The 24,491-nt window shown below is 34.7% G+C and overlaps 2 protein-coding genes across 5 annotated transcripts; one reads left to right on the top strand and one right to left on the bottom strand.

Annotated features, from left to right (window-relative positions):
• Nucleotides 1–22: 22 nt before the first annotated feature.
• LOC8266839 (transcription initiation factor TFIID subunit 1) lies at nucleotides 23–21,141 on the bottom strand. Of its 4 annotated transcripts, none has more exons than XM_015721481.3 (22): nucleotides 20,717–21,141; nucleotides 19,920–19,992; nucleotides 19,391–19,497; nucleotides 18,676–18,738; nucleotides 18,477–18,522; nucleotides 17,431–17,775; nucleotides 15,445–15,554; nucleotides 14,279–14,447; nucleotides 12,909–13,986; nucleotides 11,680–11,882; nucleotides 10,899–11,136; nucleotides 9,884–10,220; nucleotides 8,507–8,716; nucleotides 8,274–8,366; nucleotides 7,270–7,476; nucleotides 6,334–6,537; nucleotides 5,180–5,663; nucleotides 3,867–4,045; nucleotides 3,589–3,711; nucleotides 2,609–2,671; nucleotides 1,391–2,533; nucleotides 23–718 (listed from the first exon to the last, which is right to left on the bottom strand). In XM_015721481.3, exons 2-22 carry the CDS (start codon nucleotides 19,966–19,968, stop codon nucleotides 356–358), a joined length of 5,814 nt encoding a protein of 1,937 aa, XP_015576967.2. In that variant the 5' UTR covers nucleotides 19,969–19,992; nucleotides 20,717–21,141; the 3' UTR covers nucleotides 23–355. The 4 variants fall into 4 exon arrangements, with proteins under 4 accessions (XP_015576967.2, XP_015576966.2, XP_048231608.1 ...); XM_015721480.3 differs by lacking the exon at nucleotides 20,717–21,141 and adding an exon at nucleotides 20,499–20,660; XM_048375651.1 differs by lacking the exon at nucleotides 20,717–21,141 and adding an exon at nucleotides 20,499–20,660 and having other exon boundaries at nucleotides 2,609–2,665.
• Nucleotides 21,142–22,512: 1,371 nt separating this feature from the next.
• Nucleotides 22,513–23,549, top strand: LOC107261523 (acanthoscurrin-2-like). The gene has a single exon (XM_015721468.2). The coding sequence runs from the start codon at nucleotides 22,656–22,658 to the stop codon at nucleotides 23,271–23,273; it is 618 nt and encodes a 205-aa protein (XP_015576954.2). The 5' UTR covers nucleotides 22,513–22,655; the 3' UTR covers nucleotides 23,274–23,549.
• The last annotated feature ends 942 nt before the right edge of the window (nucleotides 23,550–24,491 follow it).

Below are 24,491 nucleotides of genomic sequence, written 5' to 3'. Positions count from 1 at the left end.
GTAGCAGAAGAACACCAAGCAGTTAGACCTGATTGAAGTCATCCCATGCTTTTCTTATTACAGAATCTGTATTGCATACACCCGTGGCTTCCACACTATTGAATTGCATCTTACAATCTACACAGCATCCTGAGGCCATAACTGGTCAAAACTACTCAACTATATACAAAAAAAATTAGAAGGATATAACTCGTTATTTTACAAGGGCTTAATTGCCGTATAAACTAAACTATGCTCAAAAGCCACAGCTCATTTCATTACAAAGGATTACAACCCCAAGGAAAGAGGTAGAAAAACTTGCTCCAACTTTTGGGGATATAAAACAAATAATGAGATGAATTTCAAAGTTGATGTGTTAATGTCCTGCAGACTCAATCCCCTCTTCAGCCTCGGCTAAGCTACTGTTTTGCTCCGCTAGCAAGTAGTCACAAATTTCCAAAAGCTGATCTGCAAGGGGAGGAATACCAGGGTTTCGCCTGTCGTTGTATAAGTGGGCATTGTATGCGATCTGCCAGACATCGTGTCTAAACTCCTCTCGGTGCTTGTATTCCATCTTCCTTACCTTATCTCTTATTGTTGATAAATCCATAGGACGTTTTATGATGTCCAAGTAGTCAGGAGCTTCTTTCTTGGTTACTGGTTTTAGAAAAAGATAAGAGACCTCCAACCTGCCTCTGAGTGCATCCACAACGCCTTCCAAAATGTTTGCCAAGCCAACCTGGAGGAATAATACAATTATGGAAAAAAATTAAACAAGACAACTGATCCAATAATTTGAATATAAAGCATTCCCTACTCGACCAAATAAAACTACAAAGTTGAAGAAAATATCTCGGGTACATTGTTTCATGGTCATGGTCCCCCACTTTCAAGTCCCAGGTAGAATGACCTACGAGATAATATAGTTTACAGAAGTAAAGAAATTAAATGCTTCAACACAAGTTGTTACTTATGCAATATCAGCACTCACCCTGGCAATACAAATGTACCATGGTGATGCATGGAAAGATTTCCCAACTTCTTTACTTGTATAACCATACAGAACAAACAGCATTTTGGATAAAAAAGGGAAGTAACCTGTTTACAAATAATTTAACTTATTTTTACGGAAAATAGCAGTTAGGAAAAATACTAGACTGGCTTTCAGAAAAAAAAAAGAAAGAAAAAGAATACTAGACTTTCAACCATCCGGTCCAATTTGAGTAGATACCACAAAAATCAATAAATCATACACAAGGAAGAAGAGAAAAGGAGCATAGAGGATGAAGGTAAGGGTTTACTGTCTTGACACAAAGTTGACCCCCTAACTTCTTCCAAATCACCACATAAAAGTACAATCCCCATATATGTATGAAAGGAAACAAAAAGCAAGAACGAAAACAGGAAATACCTCTCCACCTCTACGACGCTTCGTTGCAGAGGCATGTTCTGTACCATATTTACTCAATTCAACAATGGACCGCCTTTTTGCACCTCGATCTCTTTCTCGCATCCTTCTGCTTGCCCTGTAGTCTTCTAAGTAGTCATCACTAATTTCGGGCCTTATCTTCTTCTTTTTCTTCTTCTTGGCTTTCTGCTGTTCTTCTTCTTCCCTCTCCTCTCTGACGGCTTCTTCATATCTTCTAAGCTCAGCTAGTGCTCCTCGTTCTACAACCCCTCTGTTTTCTTCCCCATAACTCCTCCTTGCTCTCTCTTCTCTCAATTTCTCTGTATTTCTCCTCTTCTCTTCCTCTTCCCACAATCTTCTCTCCTCTCTAGCTTTCTTCTTGGCCGACTCTCCAGGAAAATGCCAAGTCAAAGGCTTCCTTTGCTTATCCACACCTGATAACTCGGCAATTTTTTTAATTTTCCGGTACTCAAGCCCAGTGCTTCCATCCTGACTGACCTGGTCAAGATCAATGACCTCTTTGGGCTTTATGATAACTAATTTTTTGTGAGGTTGCCCCCTGTCCTTCACAGCAGGTGGACGTATCACTATAGAAGGCTTGTGAGATTCAACATGATCTCTCTCTGTGTTTGCTGGTGGGCGAATAACAATGGATGGCTTATGATATTCATTTTGGCCTTTATCTGTATCCATTGGAGGGCGTATCACAATGGCGGGCTTGTGCACATCCATTTGCACATCTTCAGGTTTTGCCTTGTTGGATATCTTTATTTTACTTATCTTAGCAACAGGCATACTCCCGGTTTCCATTTCAGAACTGTCTGGCCGGACATCAGAAGTTATAGGCCTTTCAGAACTTTGTGCAGCTCCATCAGCAGGTTTATCAGAATTTTTCTCTGTGGAGCTGCACACAAACTTAACTGGTAGAAGCTTTGCCTTCAAACTAGATTTCTCACCTTCTGGATCTTCGACTTTGGTTGCAGTTTTTAACATGGACTTTTTCTTCTGCAGCTTTTGCTGGGACTTAAATAAGGGATCTAGAGAATTTGATTTTCCAGAAGATTTTTCCAAATCTGTAATTTCAACCTGTGCTTCAGGCTCTTCTCCATACTTGGGGCAATTCTTGTTGGTTCTCATATGTCCCAGCTGGTTAATCAAAAAATGTTAAAAATACTGCAACACTTTTGTAACATAAAGGAGATCTATTGCCAAATTACTCACCTGACCACATGCTCCGCAGACAAATTTCTCTCTTGATGATTTCTTTTCCTTAAAAATCTGGTTCTGGAAATGAAAGTAAATTGAGTTTGCCACAGTAACAAATGGATAAACTTAATGTAAAAGCTCTAGTAATGAGTCCACAAAGTCCAAAATGCACACAAGCAAAGAACAAATAACAGTGCGGAAAATAGTAGTAAGATAAATACCAAGACAAGGAATTGTTAGACAAACAAATAAACATCAAAAGAAAAGTAAAAATGATTAGCTGTTAATCTGACCATATCAATTGAGCCTAACTCAACAAAATCCTAATCTCAACTACATTGGTAACATAGCTAATAAATCAACTACCCCATATTTCAAAACCACCAAAACTGCACTTCTGCTTTAAATTATGAAAAATGACATACCACAGAATTGGAAAAGTCTAACATGTGCTCATCATCAATAGGTCAACACAATAATATTAAGAATAACCACTATAAAATAGCTAGAAACAAGAAGACATGACACACAGGCAGAAACAAATTGTCAGAGCACAGAGCAGCTGAATGAAAATGTTTAGAAAGAAGTAAGAAAAGAAAAAATATTAATAAACGACGATGCTTGAGATTGAAGAGAGAAAGAGAGAAAAAAAAAAAAAAATTTCTGCTATCTCTAGTGTCAATTATTGGACAAAAGAAATTTCTCACAGGAAGTGGGAAGAAAAAGAATATTAAGCATTGGATTACAGTAGAAGGGTGAGAAATACCAAGTTGAAGTTGTTTTATTAGGACCGCGAATCAACCAGCTGTGATATATGCAGTGGGTGTTGGGCAGTTAAGGGAAGTATGCACGCAAGAACAATAAGAAGGAAGTGCAGAATTACAAGAGTCGACAAGATCACTGCATAAGGACTAATTACACTCATAGGAAGGTGGAAGCGGCACCTAATGAGGAAAAGTTGAAAGAATCGAGATTGAAATAGTTAGGTCACTTGCCTTGAGTCCTTCACCCAATATTTTTACTTTCGTAAGTGGTGGAGTGCTTGAATCTTGGAAACCATTCTTTTTCAGAGCTTTCACCTTCTCGGACTTCTTCTTTTTGATAAATAAAGCTTCCACCTGCAAGCACGTGGCAGCCACTAGTACCCATAAATCTGCTTCTTCAGATATAAAATTTTTAATCATACAAATCCCATAATAAGAAGTACAAGAGAAGAATCAAAATGAAGGTTTTTGCGTCTCTTGAAAGATAACTAATGTAATGCATGATCTACCTCCTTTGAGTCTTTAATGCTGCTCTCTTTTGGAACAAAGGACCCATTTGGATGGCCTTTATCCTTTTGCTTAATGTGTTCTGTACTGTTAACAAAATTTGATTTTAAGCCAGGTAGCAATCCTGCAACAAGCCCTGCAGTTTTTGTCTTCTTTTTCTTCTTCTGCTCAGCCTCATCATCTACAGAAAGTGTAGATACAAGGTATTTATCAACAATATGCTCGTCATATGTATCTCTTCAGATGCAGAAACTAGTTATGCATAGAGCATAATCATTTGATATAACTGAAATTTATAGAGCTGAAGTGCAATTGAATTAGCAAGTGATTAATTTTTTAAAGCAAAATTGACAAGTCGGACGACTTTGCTTGTTGAAAAAAGTAATGAATTGGCCAAGATAATTTGATAAATCATGGTAATTTCACCTCTTCAGTTCATCCTAAAGTAGCTGTGTTGAGTACAGAACTAAGGCATGCTAGGGTGACCCTTCGAATTAGTGGAGAAGATAAGCAAAAATATAACATATAGGTGAATCTATACCAAAGAGGATGCTTAAAATGGATATTTGTAACCAAGTAGCTGGTGATAGTGGTAGATGGTGAACGTCATCGAACTAAAGGATCTACACATTTATCATCTGCATTATACATGATTAGCGATGATATTTGACTAGAGTATTTAATTAATCAAACTCTCATGTAAACAATTTTCCTTCTCTTTTTTACTAATCATTCAAAAAATTTAAGATGAAAAACATATTAACTTGTATAATGGAACTAATAGTTGGAAAAAGAATTTCAATTAATGACAAAAAACATACAGAAATATGAAGAACGAGCAGCAATCAATGTGAATCAACTTTAAACCCCCTTATTCTCTTCAAACATCATAGTGGGAACTAAAAAATTAGAAAAAATTCTGAAAATTCTTAAACTTCAAAGGAAAAAGTTTTAAGATCACAATGCAAATACTAATAGAATAAAAAATTCTTAAAGACCAATCAAATCAAATTTACCGGGAGCATTGCCCTTCTACTCAATAAAATGTAATATAAACATCAGCATTAGGAAGCATTTAGCGATTATTATGTAAGGTGATTAACACCATTTAGAAGTCCTGTCTTCTCCATATTATAATGTTTAGTTTCCCTTTATGGTCCTTGCAAAAATTCCCTTCAAATCTCCACCCACAAACACAAATATAGTACATGTGCTGAATTTTGGCATTCTGCTAGTGGTTCTCATACAAGCCTACGCAAGGAGTGAATCATGAGAAGTGACAATATGAAAGAGCTGGAAAACAAACAATACATACCATCCATGAGCAATCTGCATAATTCTGCTGCCTCAGCTGCTTCATCTTCAATTTCTTCTTCTGCCTGAGCTTGTGATGGATGTCTTCTCATTTTTATTCCCTTGACACCATCTGCTTTGTCCTGCTTGGACTCATAATTACTCTCATCCCCCTCGCATTCCTCTGCATCAAGCAAGTTTTCCAAATCTCCAGCAAAGGAATCTAGGTCACTATTTGCTTCAGAGTCGCTCTCAAGTTCATCACCATCCACTGCTGAAAGAGACTGAACTTGACGGTCCCAAATTTCTTGACACTTTTCTCTTGTCTGCTGCTGTAACTGAAGAAAGGACATTCGTTGGCCACGTGCATACTTACTGATAGTTGTTGGGTCAACCTTCACTCCTGATGCTGCTTGTTCACTTGAAAGCTTGCGTATCATAGCAATACGATGCCACCTAGTCTGCTTCGCAATCTGTTCCTCAGGAACATTGAACTTAAGAAGAACCTAGAGATGAGCAAGTAATTAAATGAATTATTTGGCCTTCATACCTAATCATTATTCTGTTTTCCATGTATGCCTACACTTGGAGTAAAATTACACTATTATTTGCAAGTCAAAGGTTTTAGGGTTTAGATTAAAGGAAAAACAGTTTCATAGCATAAGGCACAGTGAGGAAGGCTGTTGAATTGATGGATAAATTGCTTTTGTAAAGCAAGAACCGATGACATGGTGAGGAAATAAAGAATGATAAAACAGCAATTAGCCTTTGAATGTATTTATCTGGTGACATAAGGGAGTTGCAGCACTTCAATGGTTGGCTAAAGCAGGCAAAAAAGACCCAGCAAGACATGTCTGTGTGGCATGGCTCAACTGTCAGGCTGTCATATTTGAGAAGCATGCCATCAATTCTTATGTTTGAACACCAGTAGCTAAATGAATATATTCTTTTACCAATGGAGTATAAGAATGATATGTCAAGTAACATGCCTTATGTAATGAACTTCTATTACTTACTCTTCTCATTCCAATAATTTGCATTTTCAGCTAAGTTTACAAATTCCAAGAGGGCTGACGAAATTATTTGAGACAGTTCAAATCAAGCATATTCGCATCAAGAATATAAATAAGTTTAATGAAAGCTAACTGAAAAATTCGTCACAAGAAACCAACACACCTCTCGTGCTGCTTCCATGCTTAATCTACGAAGGTCAGCATCTGTCCCAGTAACAGTGGAACCTCCTCGAGCAGCTGCTTTTTTTTTCGCCATTGCATTTGACATTGGAGCCTTTGGAGCAGCACGGACGTAACTAAATCCTAGGCCTCGGCCAGAGGGATCACCAACTCCTGTAATTTCAAGACGCTCAATATTTTCTCTATCCTGGAAAAGAATAAGTTAAGAATCAGAGAAAAAATAAATCATCATCTTAATATCATTTTTCTGAACCCTAACAAAAAGATTTGATCAACAACTTAATTCATAATATAATTCCAATAATCTTTATTAGGTTGGTGCAGAAACTGAAAATTTAAGATCTCTATCTTGTCCATTTGATATCCAAATATATTCATCAAAAACCAAAAGAAGTACAGAAGACACCCGCAAATAAAGACAGAACAAAATATGAACTACAAAGGAACAAACTAAAAGATACTATGACAATCAAAGAAGAGTTCAGTTCATGGAAAATGGAAACAGCTGAACTGCGGAATATGGCCACTCAACTATACAACTATATATAGAACAAAAGCACGGCACAGTGTAGAGGAAGCTTGCCGCCTGAACCTTGAGGGCAGTTAGAGACAGTTCCAAAAACTGGAACTTCCAACTCAAGTCTCTTTTTCCACATTGCTAGCATATCAGTCAATGTTCGAAACATTCCATGTAAGACCCAACAACCAAAAATCAAGGCTTTTTCCCCCTGGTAGAACAATGAAGTAGAAAATGATAAACAGTCCTACTCCTACAACAATCTAATTTCTCCTAGTAGACCAGTATCTTATTGAATACAACTGCTTTCAAAAGTAGCAGAAACATGTGCCAACTGCCAACTCTCAAAACACACTTAATGGGCACGGTTATATGCATAAATCAACAGAATAGAACTCTTACCTGGCTTGTACAAGCTACAAAATTGCTGCTAAGGCTCCATGGAGTAATCTGCAATTCCCGCTCTATGTGTGATGCAGCAGCCAGAGCTATTGCTTCATCAGGGAGCTGACTCATTGCAGTTGAAACACTAGTAGGGAGTGTTAGCCTTGTAATTCCCAAGTGTTTGAGACGATACAAACCAGCTTGCATACTTTCATAGGCACACACCTAACCCAGAAAGAATATGATAAAACATGCATGAGTTAAGACCAAATACTTCGCAGACACAACAGATGAACACTTTCTGTCTAGTTAATCTAAAACAAGCAACAGCGTGCATTATTTATATTGAAAGCAGGTATTTTCTAAAAACCCGTTCTACATGTAGACAGGGAAAACTGATGCGCATGCTAATAAAATACATGTGTGCTTTTCTTTTAGTCATGCACTCAAAACAACTTCGGTACAAATATAGAAACTATATCCATTAAACTCCAGACCTAAAATATCAAAAAAAGAATATGAAAGATCAAAATAACTTAACATTAGTATCTAGGTGTGTCCATTAATGTATTGTTTATGCCATATTAGCAGGTAATAATAGTATTTAAATAACTTACATTAGTATCTAGGTAATATAGAAGATCAAAAGCAATTTGTTATATTTTCAATAACAGGGTTTGGAACCATGGCACTTCCATGATGTAGCATATGACTACAGCCTACCACCTTGGCACTGGTAGCATAATTGGAGATAGGTTCAAATACAACATTGAGCAGAGGAAATATAGAATAAGTACATTGGAACCTCAGATCTGGATTGTCAAAGTGAGATTAAGGGCCAATTTTTCTCTGAATTCATATCCCTATCCTACTCAGAAAAATGAATTAATGAATACAAAACTATATTGAACTCAAAAACGACTAAAATTAAGTGAAAAAGTAAGGTGGCAGGAGGGGGTGGAATACAGAAAGACAAGTGCAAATAGCTGTAAAGACAAGTGCAAATAGAATGTATAGCTTACATTTTCTGGTAATACCATCTTTTTCAACTCCTCTTCAGATGGAATAATGAAATCACGCTTCTTGGACCAAAACAGATGTCCATTTGCATCCTTCTGTATGTTCCATATCCCATGTATCACAATCATGTGAGTAGAAAATACAATTGTAGCAGAAAGCCAAAACCATCACCAACCCACGCAAACATGTATTAGTAAATCAAGAATTATCTATAGTGAGTTCTCAAGCAGAATACCCGCAACACAGCACATTCTTTCAGCTTCTTCCGCAAAATTGTTTCCGAAACATACGGAAACAGAGCTGATAATTCATCTGCACGTATCCAAGGAATTGTACCACGCTTTTCAGCAGCTCGATACTCACGGTATACATACACCAACAACCTATTTATGATATATGCCTGAAGATTCTTAGACGCAGGAGATAATACCTCCATAAGGGGCTCCTGCAAAGAATAATCAATTAAGCCAATTATAAGTAGAGATGCCGGGAAATTATCAATTACAACTAGCCCCGCTTAAACGTAACATCCACTAGTCAGAACGGCAAAAGGGTAAGAACAGGAGGGGAGATGTTAAGAAAGCATTATAAATGAAAAGTATTCACACTAATCATAAATTACAGGTGTCAACTGTCAACATACCATTTCTTTCACAGTTTTGTATGGACACAATCAATTGGGTTCTTTTTGATATTTTAAGTTATTCTCAAATAACAGTTTATTCTACTAAGGCCATCTGCTACATCACTTCTTATCTACACAAACAAAATCCTACTGATTCAACCAAGTCTAAAACATTTACATAAATAGAAGAAAAAGGCTTCCTCTGTAATCAAGCCGCAAATCTGATCCTAATAAAAGCAGATGCTGTCCTGACCAGAGAGCCATTTAGCAATAAATGTTGTTTCTAATGGCAATCTCTAGATATCCACAAGGTAGTCGAAAGATGTTTGGTAAAACTGAAAGTCATGAATTGAAATCTTAGAACTTAACCAGTGCCTAAAACTGAATAATATCATGAATTTAAGTATGTTGTTTAAAAACTAAAGATCTAAATTTCAATCAAACAAATGGGATAGAGATATATAAAAGCAGTGTTGATAAGAGGGCGATGATATTGGTGGTTATTCTTTTTGTACACATAATTTTAGTGTGGATACACAGCCACAATGGATTAACGATAAGACTTCTGGGAGCGATTTAGTGGTAGATCAAATAGTACATATGGTTATCATAAGAAATGAATTTTTTTAAGAAGATTAAATCAAGCACAGAAAAGAAATTACAAGTATTAGCAAGAGACATAAAAAATTTGGAACAGATAAATGTTGACAAATACAAACTTGTCTTTTCTCATATCTTAGCTAAAAGCTCAGACACTAGTGTAATGTAGAAGACTTGGATGCATAATGGCATATTACTAATGCATATATGAAGATTTGAGTAAAAATTAAGGCTTCCAAACACAAAGATGACAAGATATCATTAAAAAAGTTAATCTTTAATCAAGATCAGAGAACAAGTCTAGTCGAAGATAAGCTTCTGCGGTAGATTCTGGAAAAAGAAGCAGAAAAAAAAAAACAAAGAAAAGAAAAGAAAAAAAAGAACTACCTGTTGCCCGACCACAGCAATCCGGTCAATGCGTCTAATAGAAAGCTTTCCCTTTGCAGAGCGAACTAACAAGTAATCGGTGGATGCAACCTTGTGAGAAAAAATTGGGGCTTTATACATATTTGTTTCAAGTGACGACTGGCTGCAACCAGCTTTTATGTCTCCAAGAAAAGGAGATTTATCAGTAGGCTCTAGTACCACAACATTCCCCAAGCTGTTGTTTCCACTGCGCAACGAGACACCAGTTTGATCACTAGGGCTTGACTTCTGATAGTAAGTGCACAGGTTTGCACCCATGCCAATATTGCTCAATAATAAAGGTCTCTCCTCACAATACCTAAAAAAAAGGAAACATAAGAACTTTGTGAAATATCACTTCCATGTGCATGAGAAAGGAAATTCTAAATCAGGGTATGTTGGAAAATATTGAATGTCAGAAAGGAATGTCACATGGAAACAAGAATATCTAATAATTTTGTCTGTTAATGAAATATGTATAAAAGAAGTTTACAGTACTAATCTCTGAGCAACAAAACATCAAACTGTCATCTTATTTAGTTCAAAAATTTAAAGTGATTTTACACATTCACATTCCATAAACCATACTACCGTATATATGGGTTATATCGGAGCATTCCTAGTCCACCACTATATACTCTCCTCTCCTTTCTCAATGAAATTTTTCTTCACAAGAAATTGTGCACTTTCCACTATTTACATCTTTTACTAGAAATGATTATTTGGTCAATATACCAGATTCAACTCTAAAGAATAACACATATTAATAAAATGAACCTCAGTCTCTACTTGTTCAAGTAATGTGCATGAACAAAACCAATGAGCACAAACATGCTCTCAAATTGCAAAATCAAGTACAGATAACAGTTAGACAAATGTTAAGAAAGAAATAGCCAAATAAGAATACTTTCCATGTTATATCCCCAGGTTTCTTTTTTTTTTTTTGCCTTCTTATTTTATGATATTAAAATAAGGACAAGACTTTCAGGCAACTTACTCCATAAGAAAGATGTGACCATCTTTTACGGAAAGGTCTGACTTCTTCTTAAATGCACCAGGAGGACGCAAAGACTTGTTCTCACCCGGAATTCTTTGTGCCCTTGGCAACAAATGAATTTTTGTACGAACAAGATGAAGCAGGGAGTTTGGCTGGACATTTTGGGCAGCAAGAGATTTATGATCTTCAAGCTCCTTCCCCAAGTAAAAGATTTTCACCATTTCCAAAGGCTTGAAATCTACAGAAGATAAAGCATATATATATATATATATATATTAAACTTTTCAGTACTATTATCCTTCTCCAGCAATTTAGATATAACAACTGTAGAAGAGGAATAGAATAGTTGCAAGAATAACCGTAGCAGCAGCAAGAACAATGAGTATATATATTGAATTTGCACCGTGTGAGTAAAAAATGGATATGTAATGGGCAAGTCAAAAGAATGAGCAAATTTCTTTCCAAGACAAAAATAAGGACAAGGATTTCATCACTGAGGATGATATCCCACTCTGAAAGAAACCGAGAGTAAAATTAAAAAACTAATTCTTTTATTTTAAAAGAAGAGGAAATAACACTATATATATATATATGAAACTAATGGAGTTAGGATCACCAAGAAAAAAGCTAAGGAAGTTATAACAAATAAACTCTTTCAGAAGTGTTAACAACAGTTCATGAGCAACGACACATTTGTAATAACTATATACATAAGAACAGTAGCAACAGCCAAAATTAGAAGCAGAGATTCGTCAAATAACATGCAGAAAGAGATTACAACCTAGCTTTTTTGAAGCCTTCGCTTTAACAGAAGAGATGGTTTCTTCAGCATCCACATGCAATTTACTTCCTTTACCTCCCAAGCTCTTTAATATAATTTTCATTGGTCCTTGAGTAGGTAGTTTCTTTTGTTCTTTGACAGCCACCTCATTGTCATGGGGATACCATAAAGCTTTTGGTCGATGAAAGTTACCTAAATCTTTGCTGTAAAACCGAAAGTCATATTCAATGGAGAACTTAGAAAACATAGAACATAAAAACCTAATAGGTAAAACCAACATTAGCAACACAAATATGAAGCATATTCAAGTTCACTGAAAATGACATAAGACAAGAAAAGCTTCAATTTTAAGAGGCGGGGGAGGCATGATGGTCTTGTAGGCTTGATGAGCAACCATAATTGAGAGAACTATACAATAATCACATTTCTCAAACACAAAAAGAAAAAACAACATTGATAGCCATTTCTAGAAGGCCATTACTTCTGTTCTTCAACATTAACAACAGAACCTTGAAGGTAATCTGGGTCTGAGGCTAAGCTTGATAGTGTAATCTGTACTGGGGACCATAGACTTCCAAGATGCTCTCATTTCCAAGTTCAAAAGCTTGAGAAGCAAGGACCTCATTTTTAACAACATACAACAGAACAATGAAGTGGCAAAAGGTGTCATGTCAATATAGAGGGGGTTCCGGAAATTGATCTTGAATTCAAGATAATGAGATTTGTTTGATTAAGGAAATTTGTGAAGGAATGGGAGTCGGAGGATAAGTTATCATCCCAGACTAAACAACAAATAAATCACAAAAATTAACACATTAAATAAGCTGTTCCCTCCAATCAAACTACGTAAGACCCAAATACAGCTTGAGCAAAGTTTGCCCAGGACTCTTTTTAAATTCTTATTCTATTCTTCAGTCATCATAGCTCCATCTTCCTTCTGTTTTCCCTGAAATCTAATAACTTTAGCAAGATAATATCTCAGTGTAGAATTTCATTTACACTCTTGGTTTTAGCAACAGATGCAATTTATTGTGAAGTTTAAATAGGTTATTCCAGTTATGTATTGTCCATTGCATGCTTAAATTTCAAGAATAACTGGGTAGTTATCTGCTTATATAACACAAAAATGAAAACACACTAGTTTATCCGAAATTTGTATATTATACCGCATTTTAAGAATATTAATGTGAAACCAAAAAAAGTTATGAAATCAAACCACAAAATCATACTTGCTCAACTTCAATTTCATAGTCTGCAGCTTTATTGCAGGTGCTGAATGATGAACTCTGTTACCATAAGCACTCCGTTTGGTAGAACTTGATTGCAACTGCTGAGAAATTTTCCTGTTCATATAGAACTTGTCGTTGGCAATATTGAATTGCCAACCTGACTCATATCCATGACCAGATAACTCAGGTGAAACCCTGGGCTTTAAGGATCTGGTCATAATCATTGCCCCTGCATGAAGCTGAAGATGTTTACTATCCTTGTTATCCAGAACTTCAAAAAGCATCTGCTCATCCTGAAGATCAAGAATTAGCTTAGGCTTCATGTTAGTTTTATTGGGTTCCCATATTATATTATCTAACCAAGATCCGTCCATCATGTCTTTATTTTGCAATGTGAGTTTGCTGAAACGCCTGAAAGCATCATTTTGGAAAACCTCAACCGCATTATTTTCTCTTCTATCATCAGCATGATAATGCTTCTCTGCTTCCATATGAGACTCTAACCTCAGAAGCTGCGGATGGAAAGTAACCGATAATGGAAAGTCTGAAGGTCCTGAAGAATCTAAAGAGCCAAATGACTCCACAAGAATAGGAGAGCTATGCAGGAAACAATTATGATCTTTCTCATCTGGCTGCACAGGGAGGTACGACTGAATATTTTGTGGCTGACTACCTAGTTCCATTTCTTTAGTATAAGAATCTGCCAAATCAGGTCCAGACAATCCACAACTCTCTACAGAATTCTCACTAACAGCAGGAGAATTGTCCCAGCAAATTCTATTTTCCCAATCTTGCTGATCAAGAGGGTAGAACAGTGGTGACTGCCATCCTGTGCCAATATTTATTGATAAGTCCTTGTTCATTGGTTCTCCACTGACACAAGAACTCCTTTGTTCCTCATTCTGAGCAGATCTTTGCATAACACCAAATTTTCCTGATTCTGATCCTCCATCATTAGATGCTGCAATCTCATATTGATTCACATGTGAGTGCAACTGAAACACTTGACTAGAGCCCTTCAAAAATGCCTCCTCATCGTCTTCAACAAAATCTGAAACATCCATAGACTTATACCTTTCTGAAATTGAAGTACAAACCATGAAGTCAAAATAGGAACTGAAACAAAAACAATTGATAAAAAATAATAAATACATATAATTGATTTCTTTCTCAAAAAAAAAAGAGAACCCCAAGAGAGAAAATCCCAAAATACAAATTGAAGTAAAAATATAACAAGAGTATGTTGTGTGAATGCAGATGTCCCAAAATATATATCCAGCCATCCACAAGACATCTTGATAAGATGGTGAAAAAAAATGGATACATCAGAAACATTTAGTGTTGAAAGTGACACTTAAGCAAATATTTACCTTTGAAAATGGAGTATCTACGATCTCTTTTTTCCCCTTTCTTTAAGGGCTCATGAATACCAAATATTTCAGAGAACCGTAAGATCACCAGACCATCTTCTACGCACAAAACAGGTAGTGGGGCAGAACTTTTACCATCTGGAGGCTCCTCAATAGCATCTGTTTTCTCCTATTTATATACAAGGTGGAAACACAAATATTACGATTAGTCTGAACATCCAAATAACCACTGAACTCGCTATGTATCCAACTTGTACAAAAATTTAATGGTGAAATACCATTCACATAGAGATAGCCGTCATTTATCAATCATTGAAGAAAGAACGAATTATCTTTGAGAAAAATACCAAATGTAATCTAGGATCTATCAAGTTATACTACAGAAGAACTCTAGTAACTAAGCATTAACCCTGAACACGTTGGACTTGGCCATATATATCCATTTCTCCTATTGCCCCTGGTTTAGGCCTACATACCCTTAAATCCTTTCTCACTATTTCTTTGCGCCATCTTAGGTCTATCCTTTGCTTTCCTATCTCCTATGACTTCAATATGGTCAACCTTCAGCATCAGTGCATTTGATGATGCACATAACCAAAACTCAGAAAAAGAAGAACCAAAATTAAACTACAAGTTCCTCTGCTTTTATCCCTTTTAATTTTCACTTTTCATAAGCTTTCATAAAGACGAAGAAGTTCATTCCAGAATCAGCAATGCTTACTGCCCTTCACAAAAAGTCCAGACATACCGTAATCTTGTGTAATAGTGACTGCTAAAAGGAATGAGCCTATGTCAGCATTATTACAGGAATGGAAAAGATATTTAGAGCAAATGCAGAGGTACATAATGAATACAACAGAGATTGACAAGAAAATTATCCAAATTAGCTGGAAAAATAAATTTAACTAGTAAATGAAATTGAGTCTTACATTCCTTTATTCACATTTAAGTCAGAAAGAGCAAAATTCTAGAGAATGTACGAGTAATTATACAACCCAAAAACATACATGTTATAGAAAGAGAAGGAGAAAATTCTGAACTAGTTGATGCAATGTGTTGGATGTAAGTAATGCATTCAACAATCATTATTAGGCTTTGTAAGAGTAGGAGGAGATGGAAGATCCAAAACTAGGAAAGGACAATACCAAAGAGAATTCCAGACTCACCTCATCAAAGTCTTCTAAATCAGAGTCAAGATTTTCAGTATCCGGGGAGTTAAGTAGTGTGCCATCTTGTGGAGATGATTCTCCTCTAATTACATCAATTTCCTGCTCACCTGAGAAATAGATTCTAAGCTATGTCAGACATAATATTGAAAAGTAAGTAGATAAAATGATTAAATGGGCAAGTAAAATTTGAACAGTGACGAACATGCATTTTTTGAACCATCATTTTTGTCTATGGTTTTCATTTAGTTTTGACTACCATTGTAGTTGAAGTTACTAAATGATACTCATATTGCATATGTACTGCATGGCATAACCCTACAACTGAGTTTTAGCATTCTTTCTAAAATATTATTTTAAGACAAAAATCACATATTGTTTTTCTTCTATACACAGAAATATAGTTGAGAAAACACTGCTTTAGAGTAATGAGTTATCTTATACCATATGAGCACTATACACACATAATTTTCATAGAATTACTACAAATTGTACCTAAGTGATCACATATTAAAACCATATTTGCAAAACATTTAAGAAAAAGTAAAAATAGAAAAGCTCCAAAGCCCAATAGTGAAAAGGTGCTATACAGCTATAGCACATGGTACATTTTTGAACTTCCCCCACCCAGAAAAAGAAAAGAGAAAGGAGAAGAAAATCTCAAGTAGAAACTGATTATTGGGGACAACATTCTAACTTGCAAATCTTAAATTCTTATAGCAGTTTTATAGCTTCTTTGAAGTAATAAACAGGAGAGGGTAGTCATTAACTCCAAAGACTTATTCTTCCTACCCATATGTGATGCAGTTGATTTACCATGTGAACTCGGTACAAGTACATGCAATCATTCAACCATCTTCTTATTAAAACATGAAAAGAAGGGAAAATTTTCACAAGATCATTACTGAAATGTCATAGAGAATAGCTACTATTTTATTTGCAAGCAATGGACTTATAGAGAGAACAGAACTAGGGGATGAAAAATGTGTTTCCAATACATCCATGCAACTGACCATAACTATAGATTTCCAGGTTCAGGAAACCATACTCAAACTTAACTTCAGATACAAGACAACCCACAAAGGTGAAAATTAGCTCCCAGAATTGAAGTCTTGCATAAATCCAATATCTCGTCATATTACTTGTACAAGAGTAGATTTATGATATTAAACCTTTTCTAATTTCATTGACAATGAAGTACTGATGTGATACATAAGGTCTTATTTGACACAAATAATGTGCATTCCACATGCTCATCGTTCTCTAGAATGCACAATCTGGAAAAGTCCCACACCAATGTCATGACAACCAACAATCTAACCCAAACTGACCTAACGGATGTTTTGCAAATCATACCCAAAATAAGAAATATGGAAGACATTTTTGTATATCATACTGAAATCAGGTGCATCTACTGCAAACGAAAACCACTTTAAGAAGACAGGCTGCTCCCATGAATGAGGAATTTAATCACATTGAAGGACAAAAGATTTAAAACAAATATTAAGGGAAAGATTAAACCACTCACTAACATAAAAATTGAGATAAACAGACTTGGTTCAAATCTATAGGGAATAATTTCCCTTAGTTCAAATATTGCAGAGGAACGGAAAAGTAAAATAAATTTTAACATATCTAATTTAACCTGAGCAAAGCCCACTAATCTAAATATTTGCAACAGAACCCAAAAATATATGAAGATGATTGCATAATTCAGAATTAAGCTAAATGCTGGCATATTTATTGGCAGGTAGGATAATTAACACAATGGCATGTCAAATTCCCAAGTCACAAATCTAGTAAGCATCATCAAACGGTATTTCCAAAAGATATTTAGGCCCGAACACACCCAAGGGTGTAGAAAAATGTATAGTCACAATGAGAGAATAAAGGGAATGAATGAGAAGTTTTGAAAGAGAAACACAAGATTATGGATGATAAGTAGTAAAGAAGGGATGGAAGGACGCAATACACCCCATAGTGAACCTGATAAAGAAATACATTGGTCTTCTAGTTTTTCATCCACAGCTATATGCTCCTTTTCAGCTTCTTTTTCTTCTTCTTCTTCTTCTTCTGCTTCTTCTTCTTCTTCTTCTTCTTCTTCTTCTTCTTCTCCTTCTCCTCCTCCTTTTTCTTCTTCTTCCTCATCGTAATTTTCATCGTCAAAGACAGAAGTTGTAGGCTTCAATGTGGAGAGAGAAACTTCAGAAGAAAAATACTCCTTTTTCGGCAACAAGTAGTCCTCCTCGCTAGCAGCTTGAATCTCTGGTCCCTCATATTGCTCATCAAAATCTTCATAATCAACTGCATTCTCAGCCTTCTCATCATAATCTAGCAAAAAGAATTCCACATTGAATGCAAAATCAGAAAAAATAGTGAGCAATGGATAACCAGATAAACTATGACTCTTACAAATTATGCTACAGACACATATTCAACCATGCTTTCCAGTGATGTACTTCTAGCCCATATCCTTCCAGGAAAGGGGAAAAACACAGGACAGGATGACGATGGAGAGATGCATAATACCAAAAACAATGAATAAATCTATGTTACCAGTGTTCAGGTCAGGAACCACTCTAGACCAAAGCAACAAATTAAACAAGTCTAGAAGAACCTTAAATCAGATATTAACCTGTGCACAAGAAATGATGAAGATAAAAAATTCTCATCTTCCCGTAAATGCAAAATAGTAAAAGAAATTATTCTGCTCATTGAAAGGTAATGCTTTCCTTCTGCAGGGTGTTCCACATACACAAATGTTTCAAGGGAACATGAATGCATTCACAACCTTCATTTAAGGCACAACTTACTTAACTAAGTTCCGACTTTTGTAGACCAAACTCTAGTATGCCAAACTATTAACCAGCCAATTTGTACTGAAACTCTCCTTTTAAAATATTTACCAATTAACATCAATCGAAAAATGAATTAAGAGACATAGAGAAATAAATTAATTAGTTAAAGAAACAAAGATACTAACAGAACATCAAAAACTGCATGAGATAGTTTTTCCTGGCAGACAACATCACCTTGTTCTGCGGCATCAGCTGTTATTTGGGGTGATTTCACTGACAACTGAAAGAAAAGGCACAAATTAGTGAGAAGCCCAAATGAAGAATTCTAACATAACCCCAAGACGAAAACCCATTGCGTTCACTTAGAAACTAAGAAATCCTCTGAAATAAGATCGAGAAAATGCTAAGAAAATCTTTAAAATTAATTACATACATCTATATCTGTCAATGATGAACCCAACTTGTCAGCCAGTGCAGCAAGATGCTCCTTTGCATCCTGAAGATAAGCATTTTACCATCAAAGTCAAAATCACAAACAGGAACATATCTATCGTAAAGGATGCTCATTCCACAAGCACCCAACAAAAAATTAGAATGAAAAACCAGCTAGGGGACATAAGTATAAGCACACACAAAGGCAGAAAATGAAACCAACAAGTTTCAGCAAAGCTTGAATCTTTATAGCGTATAAAACCAAATCACTCTATGTGAAGCTGAAAACTTAAACTTCTTTAGACTCAAAACATAAAGATAGTATTTTCTAATGTTAACATAAATTGATCAACGTCATTAACTTAACTTAGGAAACACTATACCAGTAACGTAACTTCCAACAAGGATCCATGCATTATGTAGAACTCAAATAAAATGGTAAAATTAGTCGTATCATAAAGGTAAAACTTGTCCAGTTTGCAACTTAGGACACAATTAAAAACCAGTGACAACACAGTTCTTTCTCCTCTACCTGTGGACCTACACCCTGTAGATCTTCAATTCAACTTAATTATACCATCTTTGATTGATTGCAATTTCTACAAAGATGTTTATGCATGCACATAGAGCATTTTTCTTTTCAATTATGCAACATAAGATGGTAAACAGTATAAGAAAGAAGAAAGAAGAAAGAAGAAAGAGACAATGAAAATTACCTCATCAAGGTAATCAACATCAAGATCACCAGAATTGTCGACATTCCCAAACATAAATCCCAATAACCTGCTACCCCCACCACCCTCCTCATACTCCTCCTCATCATCTGATGAATCAGTCACGGATAAACATTAGAATGAAACAGAATTGCAATATGAAAAGAACAGAAAAATGTTCTTGCCTTCCGAGTAAGAAGAAGATTCCTGTTAGTACTTTTCTATATACTAAAAATATCAACAACATCTAATATCAAGGGTCCTTATCTGATATTCAATGCAATTAAAAAGCATTCTTTATTAGTCAGTACTTTTGTGGTTTCTTGAACCTGAAGACAAGACTTAAAATATCTTATCTACTTCTAATAAAATCTTCTTATTTTTTTAACAAAAACATAATGAGCACATTATAAAGTGTAATTATGGTTCTAACTTGTAAGCCTTATATACCCATCCACTATCCACTATTTCAATTGAAAACCTGCTTTACACAACAGCTCATTATCTGCCATAAACAAAACAACCAACATACCTTCATCGCGGCAATCCTGGGAAGCACTACCTGACTCGTAAGTGCCCATATTCTAAATCACAGCACCCCTCCCCTGCGCTCAAAATATAAGAGAAATCAAAAACCCTTTAAAAAAGAAAGTGAAAATGGAGGAGATAAGCACTAAAGTGACAAACTTTTAAGCAATAAAGATTTTCACACTTATCAAACCCTAGCAGAAACCTGTCCAATACTCTATTTTTAATAAACGCCTTGACCATAATCTTTAACAAAAAAAAGCGCAAAATAATTAGAATTAATAACTGAAGTTGAAAAAGGAAAAAAAAAAAAAAAAAAGAAAAGAAAAGCAACCTAATTGCGAATGAGAAAATTGGGTTTTTAGCTAAAGTGATAAAAGATAGAAAACGAAGAATTACAATTTGGTGAATTAATGAGTAGTGGGGTGTGTGTGTGTGTGTTTTTAGAGGATGGGAAGGAATTTGAATCCAAAGAAACGAAAGGAGATGGAGAAAGAGAAGAAATGAATTGGATTTTTGATTGGAAAGTAAAGTTCGGAAGAGAAATTTACTAAAAAAATAAAAATAAAAGAGAAGAAGGTACCTGGTTTAAGTTGAGTTAATAGAGAGAGATTCCATCGTTCTTGCAGTGGATTATAAAGAGGAGCGAGGGAATTTTGGACTTGGATTAGCGATTTCAAGATTTTCTTTTTATTAAATTTATTTGATTTTGATTTCTTCGTAGAAAGAACACAGGGAGATATATATATATGTAGAGAAGAGCGAGAGAGGGGCGGTTTATATAAATAAAGCGGGACTGACAGATTGACTAAAATAACGAACGACATGTCGTATTCTGTGGGCTCGACACGTGTCTACGAGAGGGGACAGAGCAGTTGAAACGACATCGTATTTTCTCTGGTTATCATCTTCGTCGTTTTTTTTTCTTCAATTCCAATTTCCTCATGATTTTTAACTGAGAAAATCAAAAAGAAATTGCAAGTTACCAAGAATGAATTACACAGGGGCTTGTAATTATTTGAATCTTGCGTTAGTTTAACCAATAAAAGAAAATAATAATAATTTAGGGCTAATTGCTCATGCAGGGCTTGATTGAAGAACATGGGTTTCTTGAATTGCTGCTTCTGCTGTCGGAGATGTTGATACTTGTTTCTTGCCCGAGGGACTGGAGAAAGGAAAGGAAAGAAAAAAGGAACCAGTCATTGAGGAATTCGGAAAGGAAAGAAACGATGCGTTTGGGTCTAATAGAAGTGAACAATGATTTTCTTTTAATGCCACTTAGATATTCCCTCCATCCAAATATTGAAAATATAAATATTTTAATTAATGATATTATTTATTATTAGTATTATTTTTTAAAATATTTTTATTAGTTTTTTAGAAAGCTATAAAAAAATTCAATATTATCAAAAATTTATATAATAACATTCATATGATTAATTGAGGATATTTCTAACAATTACCTACTAAATTAATGATTTGTTTTGAAATAATTAAATTAATAATTAAAGAAGGAAAATAAATTTTAACATAGGACGAATTAAAAAGAAAAAAATTATTTTTAGAATAAGAAAAATAATATCTGATAGATATTTTAGTATTTTTTTTATCCATAAAAAATTTACGGATCCTGAGCTATACAACAAAATAGTCATCTTTTTATATTCGTTATAAAAGTAAAATTTCACCTAGTGCACAAGCGAGGGCTTGAACTCAAAACCTCAACTTCCCAACCTCTTACCACTTTAGATAGTCCTCAAATGTAGCATGTCTAGTATTTAATTCAATCCTAACAAATATATGACATATATTTATATAAGCTATATGCTATTTAAAAGTTCGGTTTTCTAATGATTTTTAATATATTTTTTATTTTTAATTTGGTAATTTTTCTATTATGACTAATTTTTTATTTGTATATATTTATTATCACATTTATTTTATAAGTGTCTTTTAATCAATGAAATTTTAGAATTAGTAATGACTTGAGAATTTCTAATTTTATGCATATCTTTTATTTATGCTATGCTTATATGAAATCTAAAAAAAAAATTATTTTATTTAAGAAAAAAATATAAAATAAAAATAATAAAATTAAAAATAATATTTTAATGTTATGACTAATATGAAATTTATTTAAATTTTTTATATATTTTGGTAAGAATAGGCACTCTAGCCTTATTTGCTGAATGTAACAAAACCCATTAATAGAGCAAGAAAATTAACCAGTTGGAAGTGGGAATTAGCCATCAATGGAAGATGAAAACTGATATGCCTTTTGATTAACTGAAGAAGAAAAAAAGAGAAACTTCAGTGCCTTCTGTGCGAGTTGGAAGATGATACGTTGAGACTAAGTTTAACATCATCATTACATGTAATGGCACATTCTCTGAGGAATGTGATACAAATATCTCATAATACAAACATGGGTTTACAAGAATTCTTGGAAAATTACAGTGCAACAGAAGTCGCCATTCATCAGATGATTTTGGAACTGGATTTGATATTATATAATTTAAGCATAGAGTTTCCATTTATAGATCTTGAAGAAAAAAAATATTTTATTAGCACACAGAAACGTAATGTCTAGTGCTTTGAAGGAGGGTGGGATGCTGGAGTTGTAGATTTTCCAATTGGACATTTGGGAAGCCAATAGAAAAACGGATGAAATTTGCATTTTGGGAATAGAGGGAAGGTAGGCAATGGGTTTGATATAGGCTTAGGCGAAGGTGGTGGCGTTATGTCCCTCGGCACTCTTGGAGTTGGTGGCGATACTGGTGGCTCAACTTCCACGGTTGGGGGAGCAAGTTTTGGAGTTTCCTGGGGTGGTTCGGTGGGCGGCGAGAAAGTATCCGGAGCCGGAGATGTTGAGGTTGGTGGTGGCAATGTTGGTGGTTCAGAGGGAGGCAAGGTAGTTCTTGGAGCTGATTTTCTTGGCGGGTTAGTGGGTGCCAAGAAACTCTTTGGAGGTGATCTTTTTGGTGTGTTACTGGGTGCCAAGGACCTCTTTGGAGGTGATTTTGATGGCGGTTTAGAGGGTGCCAAGAAACTCTTTGGAGGTGATCTTGTTGGTGGTTTAGTGGGTGCCAAGAAACTCTTTGGAGGTGATTTTGATGGCGGTTTAGAGGGAGCCAAGAAACTCTTTGGAGGTGATTTTTTTGGTGGCTTGGAGGGAGCCAAGGAAGATTTTGGAGATGATTTTGGTGGCATTGTAGGTGTCAATGTAGATCCACTAGGAGGTGAGTTTGATGACATGGGAGCTGGTGGTGCTTCCGGTTGCGAAATGGGTGGTGGTGTGGAAGTTGGAAAGGGTGGCAAAGGAGGCAATTTAGGCCTAGGTAGAGGAGGCAAAGCATGAAACTTTTGCACAGGTGATAAATTCTCAGGATTATGCAGGAGATAACGAGAGGCTGCGGCCATATAATTGTTACTATTAGAGCATAAAAATGGAGAAATGAAGAGGAAAGCTATGATCATTAGATAATGGGTAAAAGAAGAAGCCATGTGTAGAGGATGGATGAACCAAATTGACTTGTGAATAATGTTGTGCAAAGTAGAGATTGAACTTAATATGTATATATATATATATACAGATAATCTTCAAGTGGAAATCAATTATAGCATTTGGGTACAAATTTTGATGGATCTTTTGTTGGTTGCATTTCCATGAAGCTAGTGCAGTCATGGACCACAGCTCTAAATTCTTATTATAAATAGTGTGAAATTATTGGTATGCACTGGTGTGTATACGTTGTTGGTAGAAGAAATAAAAACGTTGACTAAATTGCACTTTGATTTTCTTATACTATAAATATTATTTTGAGTGTGTTTGGTTTAGAAGTTTTGTGCACGTGGTAGTTATTTTCAGTGAATAACTACATTAAACATATTTGGTAAAATTTAAGAATCAGAAGTTGATAACCGATTTAGTCATGATTCTATTAGTTATATTTAAGGTATTTTTTTATAATATATAACTGATTTTATTTTTTATTTTTGTTAGAAAATCTTATCCTTATTAAAATTTATTAATAATAAATATTCTAAGTTGATCTCATATAATTAATTTTTTATAATTCATGATAAATAATTATTATTTTGAAATCAAACTTAATAGTTAAAATAATTATATTATTTATAATTTATTAATGAAATTTAAATTTTAATCCTTACTTTTAAAATAACTTTTATAAATACTTTTATTAATAAATATAATTGAGCTAAATAAAATTAATTATAATATTTTTAATTATTATAATATTTTTAATTCATATCATTGGAAAATAATATAATAATATATATATAAAGATAAATTATATATTTAATGGTCATTTAATATACTAACAATAATTGTTAATTAAATTATACCAAACGATTTAATTTATCAGTTACCAGCTACCGATTATATTGATCAACCGAACCAAACAAACTCTTCTTTATCAATTTTCGACCAATTTAAGATTTTAGAGCAAAATACCTTCTTGTGATCTAATGTGAATCAATTATGTATAATCTACTTATTACCTTCAAATTAGACGGTCATAATGCCATATAAATGAAGCCACAATCCCTTGAA

The sequence above is a fragment of the Ricinus communis genome, chromosome 6, assembly GCF_019578655.1.
Source record: "Ricinus communis isolate WT05 ecotype wild-type chromosome 6, ASM1957865v1, whole genome shotgun sequence".
Lineage (NCBI taxonomy): Eukaryota > Viridiplantae > Streptophyta > Magnoliopsida > Malpighiales > Euphorbiaceae > Ricinus > Ricinus communis.
This window is presented reverse-complemented; position numbering and strand designations above follow the sequence as displayed.